Source organism: Babylonia areolata, chromosome 6, assembly GCF_041734735.1.
Source record: "Babylonia areolata isolate BAREFJ2019XMU chromosome 6, ASM4173473v1, whole genome shotgun sequence".
Lineage (NCBI taxonomy): Eukaryota > Metazoa > Mollusca > Gastropoda > Neogastropoda > Buccinidae > Babylonia > Babylonia areolata.
Window position 1 is genome coordinate 50,231,872 of NC_134881.1, and position 22,375 is coordinate 50,254,246.

At 39.7% G+C, this 22,375-nt stretch overlaps 2 protein-coding genes across 4 annotated transcripts in view; one reads left to right on the forward strand and one right to left on the reverse strand.

Annotated features, from left to right (window-relative positions):
- Positions 1-22,375, reverse strand: part of LOC143283118 (cullin-5-like) — a 174,095-nt gene that overhangs the window by 143,788 nt on the left and 7,932 nt on the right. Inside the window, exon 1 of one of the 3 annotated variants that reach the window (XM_076589252.1) lies at positions 159-264. The exons of 1 other annotated variant lie outside the window; for it this stretch is intronic. In XM_076589252.1, coding sequence (XP_076445367.1) covers positions 159-206 — 48 coding nt within the window. In that variant the 5' untranslated portion in view covers positions 207-264. Of the gene's footprint in view, positions 1-158; positions 265-22,375 lie in introns of those variants that run through there. One more of the 3 variants, XM_076589255.1, reaches the window with a different exon arrangement.
- LOC143283119 (prefoldin subunit 3-like) lies at positions 197-21,451 on the forward strand. The gene is made up of 6 exons (XM_076589256.1): positions 197-271; positions 2,371-2,495; positions 17,475-17,541; positions 17,805-17,903; positions 18,722-18,860; positions 20,187-21,451. Exons 1-6 carry the CDS (start codon positions 218-220, stop codon positions 20,249-20,251), a joined length of 549 nt encoding a protein of 182 aa, XP_076445371.1. The 5' UTR covers positions 197-217; the 3' UTR covers positions 20,252-21,451.

Genomic DNA, 22,375 nt, shown 5'->3' on the forward strand with positions numbered 1-22,375 from the left:
GATGAAATGTTGCATAAAAGCAGTCAAGCTATCGGTGTTACAAACATGCACTATAATTAAATGTTTATCATAAGACAAGACAATAAAACTGGAAAAGATTGTAAACAGGAACACATACAAAAAGTGTTGTTTGTAGCAGACTTTACTTTTCCACTTACCCCCAGCATCGCCATCTTGGTTTCTTGTTTCTCGCGAGACAAACACATATCCGGCGAGCATGGCGACTGAAAAGGCAGAAAACTGCTCGGGCATTCCCCAAACTGACTTTGTTGTGAGTAAATGTGAATTGTCTTGTTTTTTCACATTAACTAATGTGTTTTTGATTGTAAAGTCTTTATCAATCAATTTCAAATGTTGCGGATGACGGCAAATAAAAAAAGATCTCGACTGTCGTCAAGAACCAAGCCAAACCGACGATCACGAGCGAACTGCAACACGTTACATCCAATGATTGCAGAGTCCCTTCGGTTTCTCGGAACCCCCATGCACATAAGCAGTTCAGTCTCTTGTCGGTTTATCGGGATTTACATCTAATATCGCGGAACTCTGGCTTTATTGACTTTGACGAGTGAATTACAGTACATGTAAATGAAAACATGTGTATCCCACAAATCAAAGGAGACCGATATCTATTAAAGGGGACATAAAAAAAAAGGCCGTGAGGCCTCGGCAGTCAAATGCCAGTCCCTACACTACTACTACTACTACTTTGCGGAATCGTCGCAAAGCATATTTATATTCTGAGTATGCTATCACTACAAAAGTACATTAAGAATACTAAATAGCGGTATCGCCATCGGCAGTGCGAGTTGCGACAAGACTGATATTATAGTGATAAGGAGTACTTGAACTGGAATCAGACGTTTGAGGCCTGTGAAGGCCTGTTCGTGGTTCAATTAGATACAGTATACCAGCATGCGTGGCCTAAATAGAAATAATTTGGGTTTAAATATTACAAAGAAAAAAAGAAATGGTTACTGATTATGATGGGAAGCCAACTGCAGGACTCTTTTTGTTTACTGATGGTGTAAAAGTATATCATGTTAGTGAGGAAAAGCACGATCGGTGTACAGAGTAGAAGTAGTGGAGGCTTGGAGTTGGAATGTATTCCACCATGCATTTGGGCCATCTAAGTTTATTTCACACATTTGCACTGGTTTCAGTTTGGTGGTCTGCATAACAAAATTCATTAATTTTCATTTTCTTATGTTAAAGAACGTAAGAAGACTGTCAGAACAAAACTCCACTCACCAAACTATTGCTAGCAATGGAAGCATTGTTGCACATCATTATCAAGATGGGTTGTTTTTTTTATTTGTTAAGGGGAGGTGCAGATTTCAGAGTTTAGATTGTTAAAGTGCTGTATTCTGTGTAAAACTTTTGAAAAAATTGAAAAAGATCTGCGGATGTTTATAGTATGTTGTCTTAGAATTTCTAAAATAATTATGTTTATAAATACACTATCCCCTATTTCTGGTTTTGCAAATATACTCATTCAAGCATGAGATTCTTCCAAAAATTGTCAGATTTCAGACCAAGGGAAGCCCAGATGGGTCATTCTCGTAATTCATCCAAGTCCATTGAGAAAATGGTGGGTGGGAAGAGACTTTGATGTCCAGCCAATAATTCATGAGGCCAGCAGGCAGTATGGTCTGACTACCCAAATCATGATGATCCGACTATTTGAGAACTGAAACGTAATTCTAACTCTGTTTACAAGAAGTTGACAAATGCCACCTGGTGTAGAAATAATCTGGGTTTAAATGTTAAGAAGAAAAAAGGAATGGTTACTTATTCAGTTAGTGTGATAGGAACCCAATTACAGTACTCTTTTTGTTTATTGATGGTGTGAAAGTATACCATGTTAGTGAGGAAAAGCAGCCATCTGTGTACTACTTTAGATAACAAACTGACATTCTGCACCAATACTAAAGCAATTACACAAAAAAAGTCAACCAAAATTGTATTTACTTCATTGCTTTTAGATGTTAGAAAGTGCTGAATTAATATCCTGTTGTTATTTAACTTATTATAATTAGATGGCTATAGGACTGAATTTTCATAGCATCTGGAAAGATCTCTGGTAACATGTGTTTGATGTTTCTGTGAGGCAGTCACCATATATGTATGGGAGTGTGTTTATAAACCATTGTTTGCATGCATGCATGTTTGTATAATTTATATGGACATGTGCCATAGGCCCCAAAATTTTTATCAGTGAATGAAGATGTTCCCAAAAATTTAAAAACAGCCCCTGACATTGAAAAAAATGGGAGCCTGTGATGAACATAGAATAGAGAATATTGTCAGCAAAACAAAACAAAAAGTAATTTCCCGCTTGTGAATTTTCCCCCTCTTCTTTCTCTGCAGGAAGCTGTTGATGAATTTATGAAGAAGCCAGAAAATGAGTCGGCGGAATCAGTTCTACGGCGATTTGATGAATTGCACAGCAAGTACAAGTTCATGGAATATAACCTGAACACAAAGAAGGCAAGGTATGAACTCAGTTAAGTCAATGATAATGCACATGTTCGCACTGATTTACAATGATAGTATATCATTGTATGCATGTGTTAGTGTGTACATCTGTGTATGTTTGCATTAATTTAATGTGTTCCAATATGTATATGTTTTTGTTACTAAGTCTATATATAGAACATGGAATATAGAGGCCTTTTTTGACTCACTTGTGTAAACAAAGTGAGTCTATGTTTTAACCTGGTGTTCGGTTGTCTCTGTGTGCGTGTGTGTCTGTGTGTCCGTGGTAAACTTTAAAATTGCCATTTTCTCTGCGAATACTTTGTCAGTTGACACCAAATTTGGCATAAAAATAGGAAAAATTCAGTTCTTTCCAGTCATCTTGTTTAAAACAATATTGCACCTTTGGGGTGGGCACCAAAAAAAAAAAAAAAAAAAAAAAAAAAAAGCCAAGTTATATGCAAACTGAATTTACTGTAATATTTATATATATTTTTTAATTCTCTAAACTTGGCACTTTGATCTGATATTCTGACACAACAACAAGAGCAGTCATTTTCATTATTTTTTGTTCAAACAGGAACTTCTTTTGCTAAGCATGGAAGTTATATTTATTTTGCATGTCTTTGGTGCAGATAGTAAAAAAGGGAAATTAATCTGTAATTAATGCTAGGGGACTTAATTTGCTTTAAACTGATGTTTCTCACATTTTGAAATTATACTCAATACATAAAAAGCTTATGTATTTTAGTACTTTTACTCTCAGTGTACAGGGCTTTCACTATGTTCATTCGCCCAAGTGGTCTTTTTCGGAAAATCCTAAAATCAATACGACGAGTGGACTTTATAGATCTATTGGCGGAGCCCTGAAGGTCATGGGCAAAAATCAATTGTATACACATATTTATACATATTCAAAGCGTGTGCTCATATTCCTCGCGAACGCGAACGACACCATTTTGTTTCGAGTTGTTGACCTGCCCGTTCAATCCTATATTCAATGGACAATACACGATAACATGTGATGGAAAGTTGGAGAAGGAGACCGTTTAATATTTATTCAGAGAAAGATTCGTGAACGCCTCATCACTTACTGGATTATGCCCAAAACTGTCATAAAAATATCCATAGAATCAGTCGGAATTCACAGTTAAAAATAATAAACCATGAGAGTTAATACCCTTGAATTGATGAAACGTAAAAATTTCCAGTCTTGACTTTAATCAAAATGAAGTCCTTTTCACTTCATACGATGTTTAGAAGTACTTGTACTTGACTCTACATGTTATTAGTTTAACAAAATACTCAATTTTCATATCAACTTTAAAACTATAAAACTAGAATGAACATAAAAGAGAAATTGAATCGACCCTGTCAACCGGGTGTAACTAAACTTGTACATCTATCTAGATCCAGAGAAAACGGCTGAATGTTGCAGTGTGATTGCTGCGATAGCCACGTCTCCTTTACCACGGACTTAAAAAGAATTTTTAATTGCCCTTAAAGATTTTTTGAATGCCCAAGATACACCAGAATAATATGATTTAAACAGCGTTCTCACTGCGAATAACCGCAATTGATTTATCGCCCTTTAAAAAAACTGCGTTCTCACTGCAAATACTGCAGTTGATTTATTGCCCTTTAAAAAAGCATATTTAAATGTTATATTTTTGAACGTCAGTTAAGGAGCCATGATAGTGTAATGGGTAAGACAGTTTCTTCTCACCCAAACACGCTGGGTTTGAATCTGCCGTTAGGACTTTTTTTTTTTCTTTTCTTTTAACCCGAAGAGGCTTTATAATAACAAATACAGAACACATTTTAACTATTAGATTTTTTTTTTAAGTGTATCACAAGTGAGTCTTGAATTCAGGCCTTGCCTCTCTAGTTGTATCTTGATATAAGGCAAACCACCCATATAGTTTAACTGGCCTGTGATTCCGTTTATTTGCCCCTTCTTCTCCAGCTGCAAGGGACCACGTTGCCTCTCTTTCCCACTAGTCTGAAGTTCTGAAAATACAGAGTGCTGAAAGTTGCTTCTTTGCATGAACCCAATTTTTTTTCCCGGTTTGCATATTTGCACAAGTGATGTAGATGACATGTTCACTGCAGGCAAAAACAGTTTGCAATCCCATCACAGAAATGTTAGATGGCTGCTAGATATTCAGATTTGGTTAGAAACATGGATCAAAAAGCTGATCAGATGCAGTATGAATAGTTAGATATAATATATTGGCTTTGCACAAGCAGACAGAAAGGATTTTGCAGAGTTGGATCTGAGCATACTTGTGTGGCTTGACCCTCTAGAGTCTAGTGCAGAAATGGCTGCATGTGTAAATTCAGATTAGATCTGGATTTCATTTCCAGTAAAGAAATCAAAGCTTATTATTGATACATATTTCATGTTCCTTTGTTGATACAGTTTAGTAGATCCTGTCACATTATTGATACATATTTCATGTTCCTTTGTTGATACATTTCAGTAGATCCTGTCACATGACAGGTCTGTAGTTTCATCAAATACTGATTGTGTTTTGGGTGGTGATGATCGTAGTAGGAGTTCTGATGGTGGTAGATTCAGAGATGGTAACTGTTAGGATTTTGCTGAATTTTGTTACACTGGATCACAGTTTGTTTCGACTTTATGCTGACGTCAAAATTGTTCTGATGAGTTCATTTTTGACAACATAGCATGGTCACCTGCTTTCCTGTGGTAACATTACCCAGACACTTATCGAGGCCAGGGTAGTCACTACTAGTCTTGGTCTTGCTTGATGATTCTCAGCTAATCACGTGTGTGTTTACATTGAAACACCATTGAGTGGACCAGTCATCTTAACCCATTCGCTGCCAGGGAAATGAGGTTTAAGTGAAACCTATCTGTCAGGGTTCTGTGCACTTGTTATAGGAGAGAGACCCATAAAAGTATATTTGCACATGTACAATACTGGAAACACCCAGTAGAATAATGGGGTCCTCAGCTTTAGCTTTAGTTATTTGAACTTAAAACTTCCTATGCATGTGTTTGAGGGATTTTTCATTTCAGTGAGTTTGGCAACATATTTGTACATCAAAATTAATTTTCCATCACGAATTATGTTTGCCTGATTTTTAAAACAATTTACTTGTGTCTGTGGCAAAAATGGTGCCAAAAAGTATCACATTGCTTAGGTTGTAAATTTTTACAACAGCCTAATTGATCAGAGCAAGCAATACAATAATGAATTAAGTGAATTTTGCTGGTAAATAAAACAGTAATCCCACTGACAGCAAGTTATATAACAAAACACTATGCAGCAGGATGATTTTGATGCATCCAAAAATACAGTGTTTGTACATTTCACTAGTTTCCACTGACACCACCTGCCTTGCATTCTGCCCTCATAATCCAGAATCGCTTCAACTGAATTAAAATTAGTCCAGAACGCATATCTGGGGATAATCTGTCTGCACACAATTCACTTTTTGGAAATTTGGAGTCAGATAGCAGAATACAATTTCCGCTGAAGTTGTTTCAAGCACAGTACATTCCACTTCCATGTGTAACGCACAGAACACATCCTCCTAGCTCAGCGATTTATCAATGTGGCTGTGTTCCACACCCCAAATTGAAAGTGCATGGGAACAATGACGTGAACATGACAAAAACCACATGGCCACATCTGCTCAAATTTTCCACATGTTTCTGCCTCTGGTGTTTGGTCTATAAGTGTGGCAAGCAAACAAAGGAAATAATACAAGTTTGTTTTTGTTATTTATTACAATAGCTGTGTTTTACTTGACAAAATTCAGTAAAACAATGCATAAAGGTCAATTCTCTCAAAATGTGATCGCTTCCACAGTAATGCACTAATGATCCTACGCGATATCAGCAGTGCATAAAGATATTAAAAACTTCCTTGTGGTTAAATTGTACATGCAACTTTTATACTTCTGTTATTTTGCAAAATTTGACACATATTCATCGTTTTTTGTGTACAGTGAATCATATCCATGTAAATCCACAGAAATGAAAAAAATTGAATTCTTGTTTCTTTTGAATTGCCCAAGAACGAATGCTTGTGATACAGAGCATTTGTTATGTGACTTTTTTTCTTTGTAAGCTTAATTGAGTGTGTCTGGATAATTAAAAATATTCTCAACATTAGTGTTTGTATTTCTTGAAGAAATGCTGCCAGCAAAACTGGAAAATTCCTGCAATAGTTGAATTGCCAGTAGTTTTCCATTCCATGGCAACGCACCTAGGTCGAACGCTGTATGTATTGCAAGAGGTTGATGTAGATATTGGAAACGTGAACGATTATTGTTTTCCCATCACACGGTCCAGTTAAAGAGATGTGGCTGTAAAAATTTCCAGAAAGTTCTTAATAGTTGGCTATTTGTGAGTAGAAGTTACCATTGAAGCAAGAATTAAATACAAAGTTGCGTGTCTGCTATTCTGCTTTCCACTCTGCAGGACCTACATATCTTTCTGACCTTATCATTGTTTACACTCTCACAAGAAATCTCCGCTCTTCCTCTGACTGTTATCTTTTGAAACTTCCTTGTGTCAATACAAGAACCTATGGTGAATGTTCTTTCTTCTTTGCTGCTTCTCACATCTGGAACAACCTTCCTCATCATATCCGTGCATCTGATTCTATTTCGGTTTTTCGCTCATCACTAAAAACTCATCTTTTTAAAACCTATCTATAAGTACTCTCAGCTTCCTTGTTCTCCAACACTACCCATGTCAGCTCACTTTGGATGTATGCAGAGTGGGAAAGAGAGAGAGTGAGTGGGGGGAGGGGGGTTGAGAAAGAGTAGTCATGAATGTTTTATGTAACTTGTATTTAGTTGTAATATTTTTCTTTCATGTAATGCGCCCTGAGCTCTTAGAGAGAAAGGGCGCTATATAACTAGTGTACATTATTATTATTAGAGAAGAGACTTTGTTTTGATTTGGCGTGAGTTGCGATCTCAATGCTTTTTATTTATTCGTTGATGGGTGACAAGAATTGTATTCATTTTTTGAAGATGAATATTCTCATTCTGTATGCTAATTTATGAGGAAAAATAATTATTCCAGCTGTCTCGCGGAGAGAAGAGTTTGTTGGCTACAGTGGAAGTGATTCAGATCTATTCCAATGAGGGTTATTGCTTCCACACTACACACGTTTCTGATTGCGTTAATCAGAAACTGACTGCACACAATTCACTCAACTGCAGTTGTTTTTTGCTACTTTTTTATGTAGTGCGTAACTTTTGAGTAACTATTGATAGCTATTGAAATGTCTGATCAGCCGAAAAGTGATGGAGAGGTTGAGCAAATCTGCATTTAAACTTCTTCTTGGAAGAAAATCCTGACACACAACTCTCCTCTCATATGCACTGTTTGCAAGCATGTGTTCAGTAGATGTCTTGCTATAAACTTCCTTGAGAAGAGACTGTGTGAATTCTGTGCCAACTTTGATCTGACTTTGTTTGGGTACTATCAAGCAGTTTGCAGCATCACATAGGCAGTGTGATCTTACTTTTATCATAGACAAGTATGACATCTCACATGCAACACATTTTTTCCAAACATTGCAACTTTTACTTCACCTTTTGTGACACAATAGTCAAAGCAGTTAGTCAGAGAGGTGTGTGTGTGTGTGTGTGTGTGTGTGTGTGTGTGTGTGTGTTGCGGATGCTTCAGTCAGAAACTTGTGAGAGGCTGGTAAAGTTACTGCAAGACCGGGTACTTCTGCTTTACACTGATTTCACACTTATGACAAACCATTGACAAACATGGATGCCATGTTTTCAGTGTGTTAAAAGCATATCAAGGTGTGAAAATGCAGCCATGGATGGAATCCCATCAAATAAGTGATTAACTCGTTTTTTTCCATGTTTAATCAAGCAACCCGCTATTTAACTGATTGAAAGGATGGATTAAATGCATTGCCGCTTGCATGTATCACTGACATCCAACAAATCTAAATGTATTATTAAGAAATTCTGGAATCCAGCCAACTTGAATGTGCCGCTTAACCCTTTCACCACCATGGTCGCATTTCGGCACCAGCTAGGTAAAGCATCCATGTCACTGAAATGCAACCAGATGATTGGCCTTTTGTGCATTAACCTAATGCTCTTAATTTTCAGTGGTAGGATTGGCCATTTTTTCTACACATCACAGGAATCCCCAGCTATTCTTAGACACCATCTTTTCTCTGGTTCCTGCACAACGTTAATTTGCACTCTAAACTGACTGGCAGTGAAAGGGTTAAAATCCAGCAAACTTATTCGAGACACTCACAGAAGAAAACAGGCCTGCACTTTCAAGTTCTACAGGATGTAATTAACAGTGTTTGAAAACAACTTTTAGTGAAAACTCATTGAAATCTAATAAATTTCATGAATCAACACCATATAACTATAAGTGTCAAAACAGTGATTTATTCCGATGTTGCTTGATAAGAAATTTCATGAATCAACAGCATATAACTATAAGTGTCAAAACAGTGATTTATTCCGATGTTGCTTGATAATAAATTTCATGAATCAACAGCATATAACTATAAGTGTCAAAACAGGGATTTATTCCAAAGTTGCTTGATGGATACAAGGTTATTTAATACTTTGATTCCACATTGTGCACACAACATATCTCAGTTACATAAACATGACTATACCCAAGTACTAATCATTATCATGGAAAGAAAGCTTTTAATACTTGAAGTTTGAACTAAAAGTAAAACAAATCATGAGTTGTCCATGTCACAGCTTTTCTATTGTTTGTGAAAAATTGTAAAGCCTCGGTGTTGCACGAGTCTCCACTCACACAGGAGCTTATATTCAAAACATGAATAAGTCTTTATTCTCAGGTTCAATATATTATAAGACACATCACCTTAAGTGTCTCTATTGATGACAAGAACCTTTGCATGAGGCCATGTTATTTTCTTTAAAAAGCAATGCCTTGTGGAAACCATGTAACACATGACACACTTATCACCTTGGTCTACATTTTGCTGATTTCTGTTGAAGTCGATTTAGATATCCCAGTTCCTTTTTTATTTTCATTAAAGGCATATCTAAACTCTTCAAAAATGTGTTATCCATTGCTTTTACATTACTTTTGATTGTTCACCCTCATGCCCCGAAAGTGTTTCCAGTATTTTACATGTGCACATATATTTTCTGAAAGTAAATGAATAAAGAATACAAAACACATGATGTTTTCCAATTTTGTATATTTTCAATGACTTGCAGTTGTTTTGCTTTTTGTCACATTTTCAACTTATTCATTACAAACATTAGTCAGGTAATTTGCACAGTAATATAATATTTTCTGGACATATGCATAAGAATACCTGTATGCACAATTTATACTAGAACAACCACAATTAAAATAAAAGACACATAATGATGTACACAATTTAATGTGACTGAGTCAGTGAGTGATAACATAGATGTGAGGCAATGCCCCTTCGGCCTCCATCCCCCTCCTCTTCCACCCCTGTGAACCGACATGTTATCCAGTTTTCATCAGACCGCGTTAGCTCAGTGCCAAGAAAATCGCTCACAGTGTATACTGCTAACAGTTTAGTCACATTTCAATCATTTGCTATGTTCAGCTGGTGTCACACACTGTTCGTTTATCTTGGCCAGTCTCTTCATTGCTCCCTTCATTTTCTATCCAGTTGTCCAATAAATGTTCATCACATGTTCTTTTCTTCAAGCTGACGCTTCAGTTCTGTCTGAGAATCAGCAAAAGAAAGCAATTTTGGTTGTTTTAGTGCACCACAATCACATTGCTTGAGCCGGGACCAGGCTGCTTCCAATTCAGTAGTTGGGCAACCATCCCCAACCCGGCGGGTCCCCGGTTAGCGGATAGGGGGAACGGCCCTCAGATATGGGGGTTAGCTGCGATATAAGTCAGGCTTACCTGGCCATATAAGCAGTCCCGGACCAGCTGGCGATGTTCCTACCAGGACGGGGTGGGTCAACAGGTGGCACTGCTGTCCTCACTGAAATACCCCATGTGTCCTATGACGGGTTCATCATGCAGTCAAGAGGCGCGTTATAACCTCTAGCCCCGGGGTGGGATCCTTGGAGAAAGAATTGCCCCTGTGCTCACAGGGCAGGACGTACGGGCCATGAGTTAAGGGTGAGGCACCCCGAAAGAAATCTCCAGCTGAAGACGGCGGTATCGGGCCACTGGCACAATTAAAACCACGATACCATGCATCCATGCTTCCATGATGATGCAGTCCACAGAATCTCGATGTGGCGCTTGACCTTCGGAGACCCGCTGGGGATGCCGGGAGCCGGGCCCTATGCCTCAAAGGGGCCCACCCCAAGCAACCAGTGGTCGGACAAGGAAATTCCGCATGCCCATGCGACGAAGAAGGAGACCTCATCCTCCTGCTGGGGCCAAGCAAACAGTACCACCCAGAACACTCAACATTCTCCAGTGGAATGCAGAAGGGGTGCATAAGAAGAAACTTGGCCTGGCAGAAAGGATGCACCAAGAAAATATTGACATTGCATGTGTCCAAGAGACACATTTGACCGTAAACCATCGCTTTCAAGTGAGGGGTTACGAGACCATCAGGTTGGACCGTGAGGAAAGAAACACAGGAGGGGTGCTTTTGTTGCGGAATTCCATCGCCGCACAAGAACTCAAGATTAACACCAGTCAACAGGCAGAGATCCAAGGGGTTGATATAGTCTTTAAAGAACACAACATCAGGATCTACAGTGTCTATTGCCCTCAAGATCATGATCTTTCCCTCACATACATGAACATCCCAGACAACAACTGCGTGGTGGTGGGAGATTTCAACAGTCACTCAGAGAGATGGGGCTATGAGGAGACGGACAGGAGAGGCGAAGAAGTTGAGGATTGGGAGATTGACACACAACTTCATCTTATCAACCAAGAAGATGATGAACTCACCTTCTACTCTAGACGCTGGATGACCACATCAACACCAGATCTAGCGTTCATCACCAACGACCTGTTCGTCAGGACCACAAGAACAGTCCTCAACCAGCTTGGAGGAAGTGACCACAAGCCCGTAAAACTCTCTGTCAACCTCAACTTGCAGGCTCCTCAAGCAAAGTGTTTTCCCCGCTGGAATTACAGAAAGGCGGACTGGACTCTCTTTGAGACCCTCACAGAAGATGGTTGAAGACTTCACAAAGGCCGTCTTGAAAGCTGCTTTAGAATCCATCCCAAGAGGAGCACTGGACGGAGGAACTCCAGAATCTGGAAGATGCTGTTACAGAAGCCAGGGACCAAGCAGAAAAGCAGCCATCACTGGAGAACAACATAGCGCTGAAGGAAGTAACTGCCAGATACAAGCTGTCCTGCACACAAGCTGCAAGAAAAAGCTGGCAAGAGAAAACTGAAATGCTAAATCTCGACAAGGATGGCAGCAAGCTGTGGAAACTGGCTAGAACCCTCAGCAACAAAACAACAAGTCACACCACAATAACAATACAAGAGAATGGAAATTACCTCTCTGGAAAGAAAGCAGCAGACCACTTCATAGACGTCTATGAAAACATCAGCAATCTGGAAGTCCCTCCTGAACATAGAGCTGCAGTGCACAGGGCCCAAGGTGGACTTCATGAGAAAGAGCCTCAAGAGGAAGTCATAACCTCAGCTTTCACAGAGAAAGAGCTGACGGAAGCGTTGCAGAGCCTCAACCTGAAGAAGTCACCTTGACCAGACAGAATCACAAATGAAATGATTCTGCATCTTGGGATGAAGAGCAAGGCAGACCTTTTAACAATCTTCAACTCCAGCTGGAAGATAGGATCAGTCCCACAGTGTTGGAGGGAAGACATGATCCCCATTCACAAAAAGGGAAAGGACAAGTCGAAGGCTGACAGCTACAGACCCATCAGCCTTACAAGCTGCTTAGGAAAGCTGATGGAGAGACTTGTCAACACTAGGCTTGTCTGGCACCTTGAGAAGTATCAGCTGCTGAGCCCTGAACAGGCAGGCTTCTGCCAACACAGATCAACAGAAGACCAGATCACATTTATCGCTCAAAGCATTGAGGACACATTCCAAGAAAAGAAGAACATGCTTGCTGTCTGGATTGATGTGGAGAAGGCGTTCGACAAAGTCTGGAAGGATGGACTCAGGCTCAAACTAAGGCGATGTGGTGTGTCTGGGAGGATGTATACCTGGATCAGCCAGTACCTACACAACCGCCAAGCCCAAGTCAAGATTCAGGGCCAGAAGAGCAAGAAGAAGGTGCTGAGACAGGGAGTACCACAAGGAGGAGTCCTTTCGTTAACGCTGTTCCTCATCTTCATAGATGACATCGTCAGAGAACTGCCAAGAGGGGTCAGAGGAGCGATCTACGCAGATAACCTGGTACTCTGGTGCTCTGAAGAGTACACCACTACAGCGCAGGTATGCCTCCAGACTGCGCTCAACAAGATCAGCAACTGGACCAAGGAATGGCTTGTCTCTGTCAACTCAAGCAAAACAACCTACACAGTCTTCAGCCTATCCAACAAGAAGCAAGAGGCGAAACTGACACTGAACAACCAAACGCTTGCAGAGGAACCCACACCTATCTACCAGGGAGTGGCCTTTGACTGCAGGCTCACTTGGAAACAGCAGATCACCAGATGCTGTAGCAGGGCTAAGCTGAGACTGGTGATCATGAAGAAACTTGCAGGTATGGACTGGGGAGCTGATGAACGTATCCTAAAGAGACTATATGGGGAGAGTCCGACCTGTAGTTGAGTACGGGACATCAGCATGGGCATCAGCTGCAAAGTCTAACCGCGACCATCTCAGCAAGATACAGAACCAAGCTCAGCGTGTCATAACTGACGCCATGAGATCCACCCCAATCCTGAAGATGGAGGAGACCACTGGGCTACCGTCATTGGAGGACAGAAGGGACACAAAGATCCTCATCCAGGCAGCAAAATTCAAACGCCTTGAAAACCATCCAGTGAACAACAGAATGAGCAGACCCACCAAGAGCCGGCTGAAAAGAGGCAGCTTCATCCACCAGTCAAGACGCCTTGAAAGACAAACCCCAGTCTTGATGGCACGCCACTAGTTTGACCGTCAATTGGGACATTTTACAGACAGCCAGGAATAGTGTAACAAACATTGTTGACAGGGCAAAGTCAAAGTTCTACTCTTCTAAAATCCTTGCATGCGCCACAGCCAAGCAGCTTTTCAACGCTACGAACAATCTACTAGGTAAAATGAAAAACACTCCTCTCCCTACAATATTTTCGGTGCAGGAACTCCCTCAAAAGTTGTTTTGACTTCTTCACCGGCAAAATATCATGCATTCGTGAGAAGCTTGACTCTGTTGTGTCCCCTTCTTCACCCGTTAAAGAACGCATGTACAGTGGTCCTGTTTTACATTGTTTCCAACCGGTTACTGAAGATTTTGTGAAGAAAGTGTGTCTGAGTGCTTGTCCAAAATCCTGTGAGCTTGACCCTGTCCTGTCTTCTTTGTTGGTTGAATGTATTGATGTTCTACTGCCACATATTACTCATGTCATCAATTCTTCCTTACTGTCTGGTTGTTTCCCTGAAAGCTTCAAATCTGCTGTTGTACGTCCACTCATCAACAAACCATCTTTGGATCACAATTGTTTGAATAATTATTGACCTGTCTCTAATCTGTCATTTAATTTTTATCAAAACTGCTAGAAATATCATATTGTCTCAGCTCTTAGCTCATCTGGAACAAAATGGTTTACTTAATTCCCACCAGTCAGCTTATAGACGTGGTCATAGTTGCGAAACGGCCCTTCTTAGAATAGTGAATGATTTGTTTTTGGGATTTGATGAGGATAAGATATCTGTTCTCGCTCTCTTAGATTTATCAGCAGCTTTTGACACTATCGACCACTCTATCCACTTGAACAGACTTAAAACTTCCATTGGTATTTGTGACACTGCACTAGCATGGATCACGTCTTACCTGTCAGATCGTACACAGAAAGTGTGTGTAAATGGTAGATACTCTAGAGTGTCTGCCTTAAAATATGGTGTCCCACAGGGGTCCGTCCTAGGTCCTGTTCTTTTCATGCTGTATGTGGCTCCTGTGTCGGATGTCATCAGTCTAGTCATCATGCGATGCTGCATGAGAGCTTTGCTGATGCCACACAACTTTATCAGTCGGTTTCCATAGCTGAATTTGATGCACTGGTGACTCAAACACAGGAGTGCATTGCTGGCCTAAAGGACTGGATGACTCTCAACAAGATGCAACGAAATGATGATAAGACTGAATTTATGATAACCTGTCCAAGTTTCGTCAACATCCTTCCTTTTCCTTTGTTCTGATCAATAGCACACCTGTTTCACTTTCTCCTCCTGTTCACAGACTTGGTGTAATCCTAGACCAGTCTCTTTCCTTCCAACAGCACATTTCGAATATCTGTAAAGTTGCCTATTTGGAACTGCTTAGAATCAGCTCTATCCGCCACTATCTCTCAACCGATGCAACCAAGATACTTGTATGCTCTCTGGTTCTCTCAAGATTGGATTACTGCAACTCTGTTTTGGTCGGCCTTCCCAAATATCTGTTAGACAGACTCAACAAATTCAGAATAACACTGCCAGACTCATTTGCAGAGCTTCTAAATTTGACCATGTTTCTCCTCTCCTTCAGTCTCTCCACTGGTTGCCTGTTTCTGATCGAATAGACTATAAGCTATCCACTCTGACCTTTTCTGCAGTCAATGGCTCTGGCCCCAAGTATCTTTCTGAACTCCTCCATATCTATACCCCGTCTCGCCAGCTCCATTCTTCCTCTGATACTCGACTTCTCAGGATACCTCACATCAGAAATAAGACCTATGGACACAGATCATTTTCTTTTCAATCACCAAAGACGTAGAACAAGCTCCCTGATAACATCTGTCATTCTGATTCCCTCGCATCTTTTAAATTTCGTCTCAAAACTCACCTTTTCCCTCAGCAATAAGTTCAGTTGTGGCAGGTCACTTCCTTTGCATTAGCTGTGCTTGACTATGTGTGTATACATATGTATGTGTACATAACTACATGCATGTATATGAATGTGTATTGTGTGTGCGTGTGTTTATGTAAGTTTGTGCCTGCCAATGTGTGTATATGTGTTAGGGTAGCTGTTAGATACACATGTATGTTAAAATGTATGTATGCAGTGTGTGTGTGTCTGTGTGTGTGCATGTGTGTGTGTAGTCACATTTTGGTGTGTGTGTATGTAACATTGATGTTAACTAAAGCGTTTTTTTAAAGCACCTAGAGCAGATTTCTGGATAGTGTGTTATGTAAGTTTCCATTATTATTATTATTATTATAACACGAAGCAAATCCTATCCCGGCAAATGTCACCCACCCATCTTGGAAGAGGCAGGTGTTCCCAACAGTCGTCACCAGCATTCCCGGAGTGGAGAAGAGAGGAACACAGTCAGACACCCAAAGGAAGACCCTGGCCATGGAGTACATCTGCCACCAGTACCTCCAGGAAGACTGGACCCATGTCTTTACAGATGGCTCCGCCCAGAAGCAACGAGGGATGGTGGAGTTGGAATCTTCCTCCAATACAAAGATGGAGATGAAGAAATTGCAATCCCAACAGGAAAATACTCCACCAACTTTGAGCTGAGCGAGAAGCCTTCTTTGAGGCAGCCACAACAGTCTCGCAGAACTCCACAAGAACAACAGGGCAGGTGGTGGTGTTCTCAGACACTCTCTCCGTGCTCCAAGCCCTCAAGAACTGCTGCAAAGAACAGAACCATCTCACTTCAGCCCTTGTTGCCCTGAGTGCCAGAGTGGAGAAAGTGGTGATACAATGGGTACCAGCACACTGTGGCATCAGAGGCAACGAAAAAGCGGACATTCTGGCAAAAGACAGGCCAACAAACTGGTGTCATACAATGAAATCAAGACAATCATCAAGGCACAGCAAGGAATAAAGTGGTGCCTCCAGCACCCCAAATATAACCCAGAAGACAGATACCATTTGCTGGAACGATGGGAACAGATCAAGATCTTCCGCCTGAGGACTGGACACGACCGCCTGCTTCACCATATGCATACAAAATTTGGCATTGGACAAAGTGGAGAGTGCCCTTGTGGTGAGGGACCAATGACAACTGACCACATCCTTCAAGACTGTAGGATGCATGCAGCATCCAGGAGGAAGTACTGGCCAACATTGACAGCTGTGGAAGCCAGACTGTACAGCACCCTGGAGGAGCTGCGATGGACAGCATCCTTCATCGAGGACACCGGGCTGCTCATCTAATGGGAGGTGGACGAGGAAGAAGAAGAAAACATTGCTTGAGTACGAACAAGAGAGAATGTGGCTAAATCAAGTTGCATCTCGATTAGACAGCGTTTGTGCCCAGTGGATTAAGCTATGAAGTGGAAGGAAGGAACAAGCAGCTCGAAACAGAAGTCAGTCATGGATTCTGATAGTGAGAAACAAGACGAACAAAGACCAGGGAAGCGACACAGTGCCACAGATGTGTCAGCTGTAAAGAAGTAGTGGTGGGAACTGAAGTTTCACCAAACATACACGGAAAAATATATCCTAAATCCCAAAAATGTTCATACCAAATTTAAAATGTTCCTTCCAAATTTCCTGATCCAACAAACACTTTGAGGGGTTGGCATCTCTGTAGATTAGCAGTAGTAATATTGATATCAGGTTCAGGTTTTAGTACAGTTGTTTACAATTGTTGTCACGAGTGCGTAGTTTGTGTCCCTTTATTATGAATATTATATATTCAAATGATAGTCTGGTCTGGTGTATACTCACGCGAGTCTTAGTTTATCATCATTGACCAATCAGAAATCTCATGTTAATTTTTTCTGTCAGTTGGTGTGTCAGTTACCACATATCCATATATCATCCACCCTGACATTCACACCCACCCATCAGTAAAACGGCTAGTTTTGTATAATCATAAATATGTATTGAAAAATGGTAAAAGTTGAAAAAGAAAATCTAGTTATTTTGTGTCCTTTTTTTTTCCAGGTTAAAGAGTCAGATTCCTGATATACGTACTTCACTTGATATTGTGAAACATCTGCAATCAAAGAAGGTATGTGGAGACTATGTTAAGCACATGAGCAATATGATAATGTATATGAATTGTTTTTTACTGGGAAAAGAGGCAATTTTCCAGTAATAACAGCTACTTTGAACAGAAAGTGGGAATGTATAGGTTGCAAATGATTGTTTGGCATACGCTTTGTCTTAAGTATGCTGTATCCAAACATCCAAGTTCTTGTGAGTGCAAAATATGTCTTGTTGAATCAAATATTTCTCATTGGCTGTCAGTTTCTCACTTGTTGTTTGTGACAGGATTCAGAGGATCCCTTGGAGAGCCGATTTCTGCTCTCAGATCACTTGTTTGCAAAAGCAAAAATCCCTCCCACAGACAAAGTTTGCCTGTGGCTTGGGGTAAGTACTTCATTGAACTTTAATGGAGTTGTTTGTTTAAAAATTTTCTATCAGTTAAGTTTTGTTCTTGACAGTGATGATTGTGACTTAGAGAAAGTAAGATCAGTTTTAAGGCAAGTAAACTTTATCAAAATAAAAAGGGAGTAATGTTGTTGGAATAAGTCTGCATTATGAAGTCTCTTTACTGGCTTTAGTCATATACAATGTTATGCCTTGATAGACATTACTATAAACTCTGCTGTTATTGAACTATTTTGAAGCATTCATAGACTGGGTAGAATATGCTTTAGGACATGGTTATCCATTCCTGCTGATAGACGTCAGTAATGGAGATAGTGGAAGGGGTTTGTTTTGGGGGAGCAGGGGGAGGGGGAGGGTTCCAACAGTTGGTTAACAAAGCATGAAGCTTAATGTGGGTGGTGGGGAGGCGGAATGATTGAACAGGAAACAAAAAATATGACCATGAAGGATCATAGACATACATAATTGATTGTCCCTAATTGAAAATTTGTGTCCAGAGTCTGCTCTTTCTAAAAATCAGTGTGTCCTGTCTGAATATACATACATGTGTACAACACATATACTGTAACGCTTTTTCTGGAACTCCTGTAAATTACCAGCCTGCTTTGTTAGCCATTCTGAAGAACCTGTCATGTAACTAACACCAGTGGTAGCCCTTGAACAGTTTTAGATATTATATCTTGAACCATACAACTACACTGGCTGATGTATTTGTAGGTTTGTGAACTTGGGTGTTTTTCCTCATAACAAGTCTTCCTTGGTCATATTTGCACACCAGTTTATTTGTTTTCATGAAGGCAAACGTGATGCTGGAGTACACCCTGGATGATGCTGATGATCTCCTTGAGAAGAACTTGGGTGCAGCCATCAAAACTTTGGCTCAGGTGGAAGATGACCTTTGTTTTCTCAGGGATCAGATGACAACTTTGGAAGTCAGTATCCTTTGGTTGGCTTTTATTCCCCATCCATTCATCACCACCCCCACAACTGCGTACATATCTGGTAAACCAGGTGAGGCATGAAATGACTGTGCATCATTGCTGAGTCACATAAATGTGAACACCCCATTTGAACAATAATAATAATAATAATATTCATATTGCACTGGCCGGGCACAATAGCTGTGTGATTAAAGCATTGGACTTTCAATCTGAGGGTTCAAATCTCAGTAACGGCACCTGGTGAGTAAAGGGTGGAATTTTTTCCAATCTCACAGGTCAACATATATGTTTGTGCCTGAACCCCCTTCATGTGTATACGCAAGGAGAAGATCAAATACGCATGTTAAAGATCCTGTAATCCATGTCAGCACTGGGTGGGTTATGGAAACAAGAACATACCCAGCATGGAAAGAGGTAGGTTTTATGGCCACAGAGACGGAGATCGTTCCAGTGAGATCTACAGACAGAGAATGGCAGTTGATTGTGGAGTATTTGAATCTGGGAATGAGGAGACAGAATGGGTCTGAATCTGTTCGTAGAGAATGATATGGGATGTAGAGGTGCAGGCAGTCTCATAAATAAGATGGGGCAGATTTGTTATGCATTTATGATAGTGTTGATCTTTACATAATTCTGTGTGAGATGGGGAGCCTATGGAAAGATTGCAAGTCTGGAGTGTTGTGCTCAGATCTTGGATTTCTTAGCTTTGTATGCACTGAAACGGGTGAATGGATGAACCAGATAAGAGAATTATGGTAATCAAGGTGACAGAATGAGAGAAGCAATGATTTTACATGTGTCAGTGGACAGATATTTCCTACTAAAAGTAGAACTGATGTGGCATATGACAGTAGCAGGATTGACAGGTCTGACATCAATTTTTGCATGGTTAGTGTGATGTCAAGGACAGCACCAAGGTTTAATAGAGCTGGAAAGGATTGAAGTATTGCTTAGTTTGATTCAATCAGCTGTGATAGAAACAAGTTTTTGTTTGGTTCCTGTGAGCATTGCTTCAGTTTTGTCAACATTTAATTGTAGTTTTCTGCTTATTCTGAGTTATCCAGTTCCGAATGATTAATTCTGTTGCAGTTGTTTTCATGCATACATTTTGGGGAGATTCGAAAGGTTGAATGTGACATCTGTTTCAAAGCTAAAAATGGCAAGCATGATGATCCTTTTTAGTGATGGAAGAGGAAGGGGTGTAGGGTGAATGTCTTGACATGCAGATATTATTATGTTTATTGTCCAATGGAAACAGATTAGAAGGGTGTTAATTAACTACACTTCTGTACATAACATTGATTTCCTTCACTTTTACCAGACATGGCACGAGTGTACAACTGGGACGTGAAGAGACGGCAAGCAGAGAAGGCAGTCAAGTCATAATGTACACATACCGCTTTGTCATATGTGCATGTTGAACATGGTCTATTGTCTGTTAGCACTGAGCAGCGTGACTGACTGGTGTTTTTAGTTCATTGATCAAAAGCTTAAAGGATTACCTTCACTTGTTCTCAAAATGTGTTCCTTTTCCATCAGGGTGATTCCTTGTCACTGAATAGTTTAGATTGCCTTAGTTCTTATGCTATTTCTGTTCCGGTTTTTACAAAAAAACACTTTTGAAGCCATTTTTAGTTGGTCTTCTAGGTTGCTATGAATCAGTTCATAGAAGACTGGTATAATTTGTATACTGTTGTATTGGGGGATATTTGGCTATTTAGCGCGAAGAAAAATACATACTTGACCTGCCCGTATCAAGTTATTTATCATTATTCAGAATGGGTTATATTAACTGACAAGGTTGTGACCTGCAGATGAATGAAGTTAAAGGTACTACCAATTTATTACCTGCTCATTGAAATAAGTGGAGTTTGATCTTGTTCTGTTGCAGTGTATTTGATTTGAAAAATATCAACATTTGTATCACACAACAACAAAGAACACCTTCATACTTCGACTTTAAAAGGAAAAAAAAGGTTCTCAGCTGTTCATAGTACCTCCATACTAGTAATCAGTTCCCTGACATCATATTCTTTATCAGATGTGCATTGTAGTAGCACATTTCAGAATGCACAACTTGTGTGTATTTTTTGGATTGTGACGCAAGTAACATTGATTTTCAAATTGCTTTCGAATTTTGTTGAACCAGCAATTCAATAATAGATCATTTTGGATTCAAGAAAGGCTTCTGATTGGTTAAAGTAATAAGCTAAATATCCAAAATTGTTTATTGAAGTGAATAGACCTATGTGGAAAATAAAATACACATTTGTTTCCAGATTTGTAAATTGACTTTAGACACGCATTCAAGACAATGTGGACACTGAAAATAAGTTTAGAAAGAGCTCAATTAATCCTCAAATTATCCTTATCAGTTACCAAATGATTTTTGGTATAAAATGTGATGGGAATCAGAGAATTGTAGTTCTGCACCACAGTAATCATTCTGTGATGGACGAGGCCAGTGTTAAGAACAGGTTTGTATGTGATTGCTGTGTGAGTGTTTTCATGCATGGACAGTGTATGCCCCATTTTATTCTGTTCAACTCTGCTGTTTCAAATCTGAAATAAACTACAATGTGGAAATTTGTGACTAAAATTGAAATTCATTGTCAGAATTTGATTATTTTATCTAATGTACATTTATGTTCAGTATTGGTAGAATAAATAACAAGAGAGACTCACTTGTGATACACTTAAAAAAAAAAAAAAATCTAATCGTTAAAATGTGTTCTGTATTTGGTATTATAAAACTTCAGGTTAAAAAAAAAAAAAAAAAGTCCTAACGGCAGATTCAAACCCCGCGTGTTTGGGTGAGAAGAAACTGTCTTACCCATTACACTATTGTGGCTCCTTAACTGACGTTCTAAAATTTAATATTTGAACATACTTTTTTAAAGGGCGATAAATCAATTGCGGTATTCACAGTGAGAACGCTGTTTAAATCATATTATTCTGGTGTATCTTGGGCATTCAAAAAATCTTTAAGGGCAATAAAAAATTATTTTTAAGTCCGCGGTAAAGGAGATGTGGCTATCTCCACAATCACACTGCAACATTTAGCCGTTTTCTCTAGATCTAGATAGATGTACAAGTTTAGTTACACCCGCCGGGAATGTAGTACAACACGGTCGATTCAATTTCTCTTTTATGTTCATTCTAGTTTTATAGTTTTAAAGTTGATATGAAAATTGAGTATTTTGTTAAACTAATAACATGTAGAGCCAAGTATAAGTACTTCTAAACGTCGTAAGAAGTGAAAAGGACTTCATTATGAGAAAAGTCAAGACTGGAATTTTTTTCGTTTCATCGTGATCAATTCAAGGGTATTAACTCGCATGGTTTACAATTTTTAACTGTGAATTCCGACTGATTCTGTGGATATTTTTATGGCAGTTGGGGCATAATCCAGTAAGTGGTGAGGTGTTCACAAATCTTTCTCTTAATAAATATTTAACGGTCTCCTTGTCCAACTTTCCATCACATGTCATCATGTATTGTCGATTGAAT

Excerpts from the sequence above, each read along its gene's own strand:
- LOC143283119 (XM_076589256.1), top strand. The coding sequence starts at position 218 with ATGGCGACTGAAAAGGCAGAAAACTGCTCGGGCATTCCCCAAACTGAC. Across the intron at positions 17,542-17,804 it reads AACATCTGCAATCAAAGAAG|GATTCAGAGGATCCCTTGGA; the intron begins GTATGTGGAGAC and ends TGTTTGTGACAG. Across the intron at positions 17,904-18,721 it reads AAGTTTGCCTGTGGCTTGGG|GCAAACGTGATGCTGGAGTA; the intron begins GTAAGTACTTCA and ends GTTTTCATGAAG.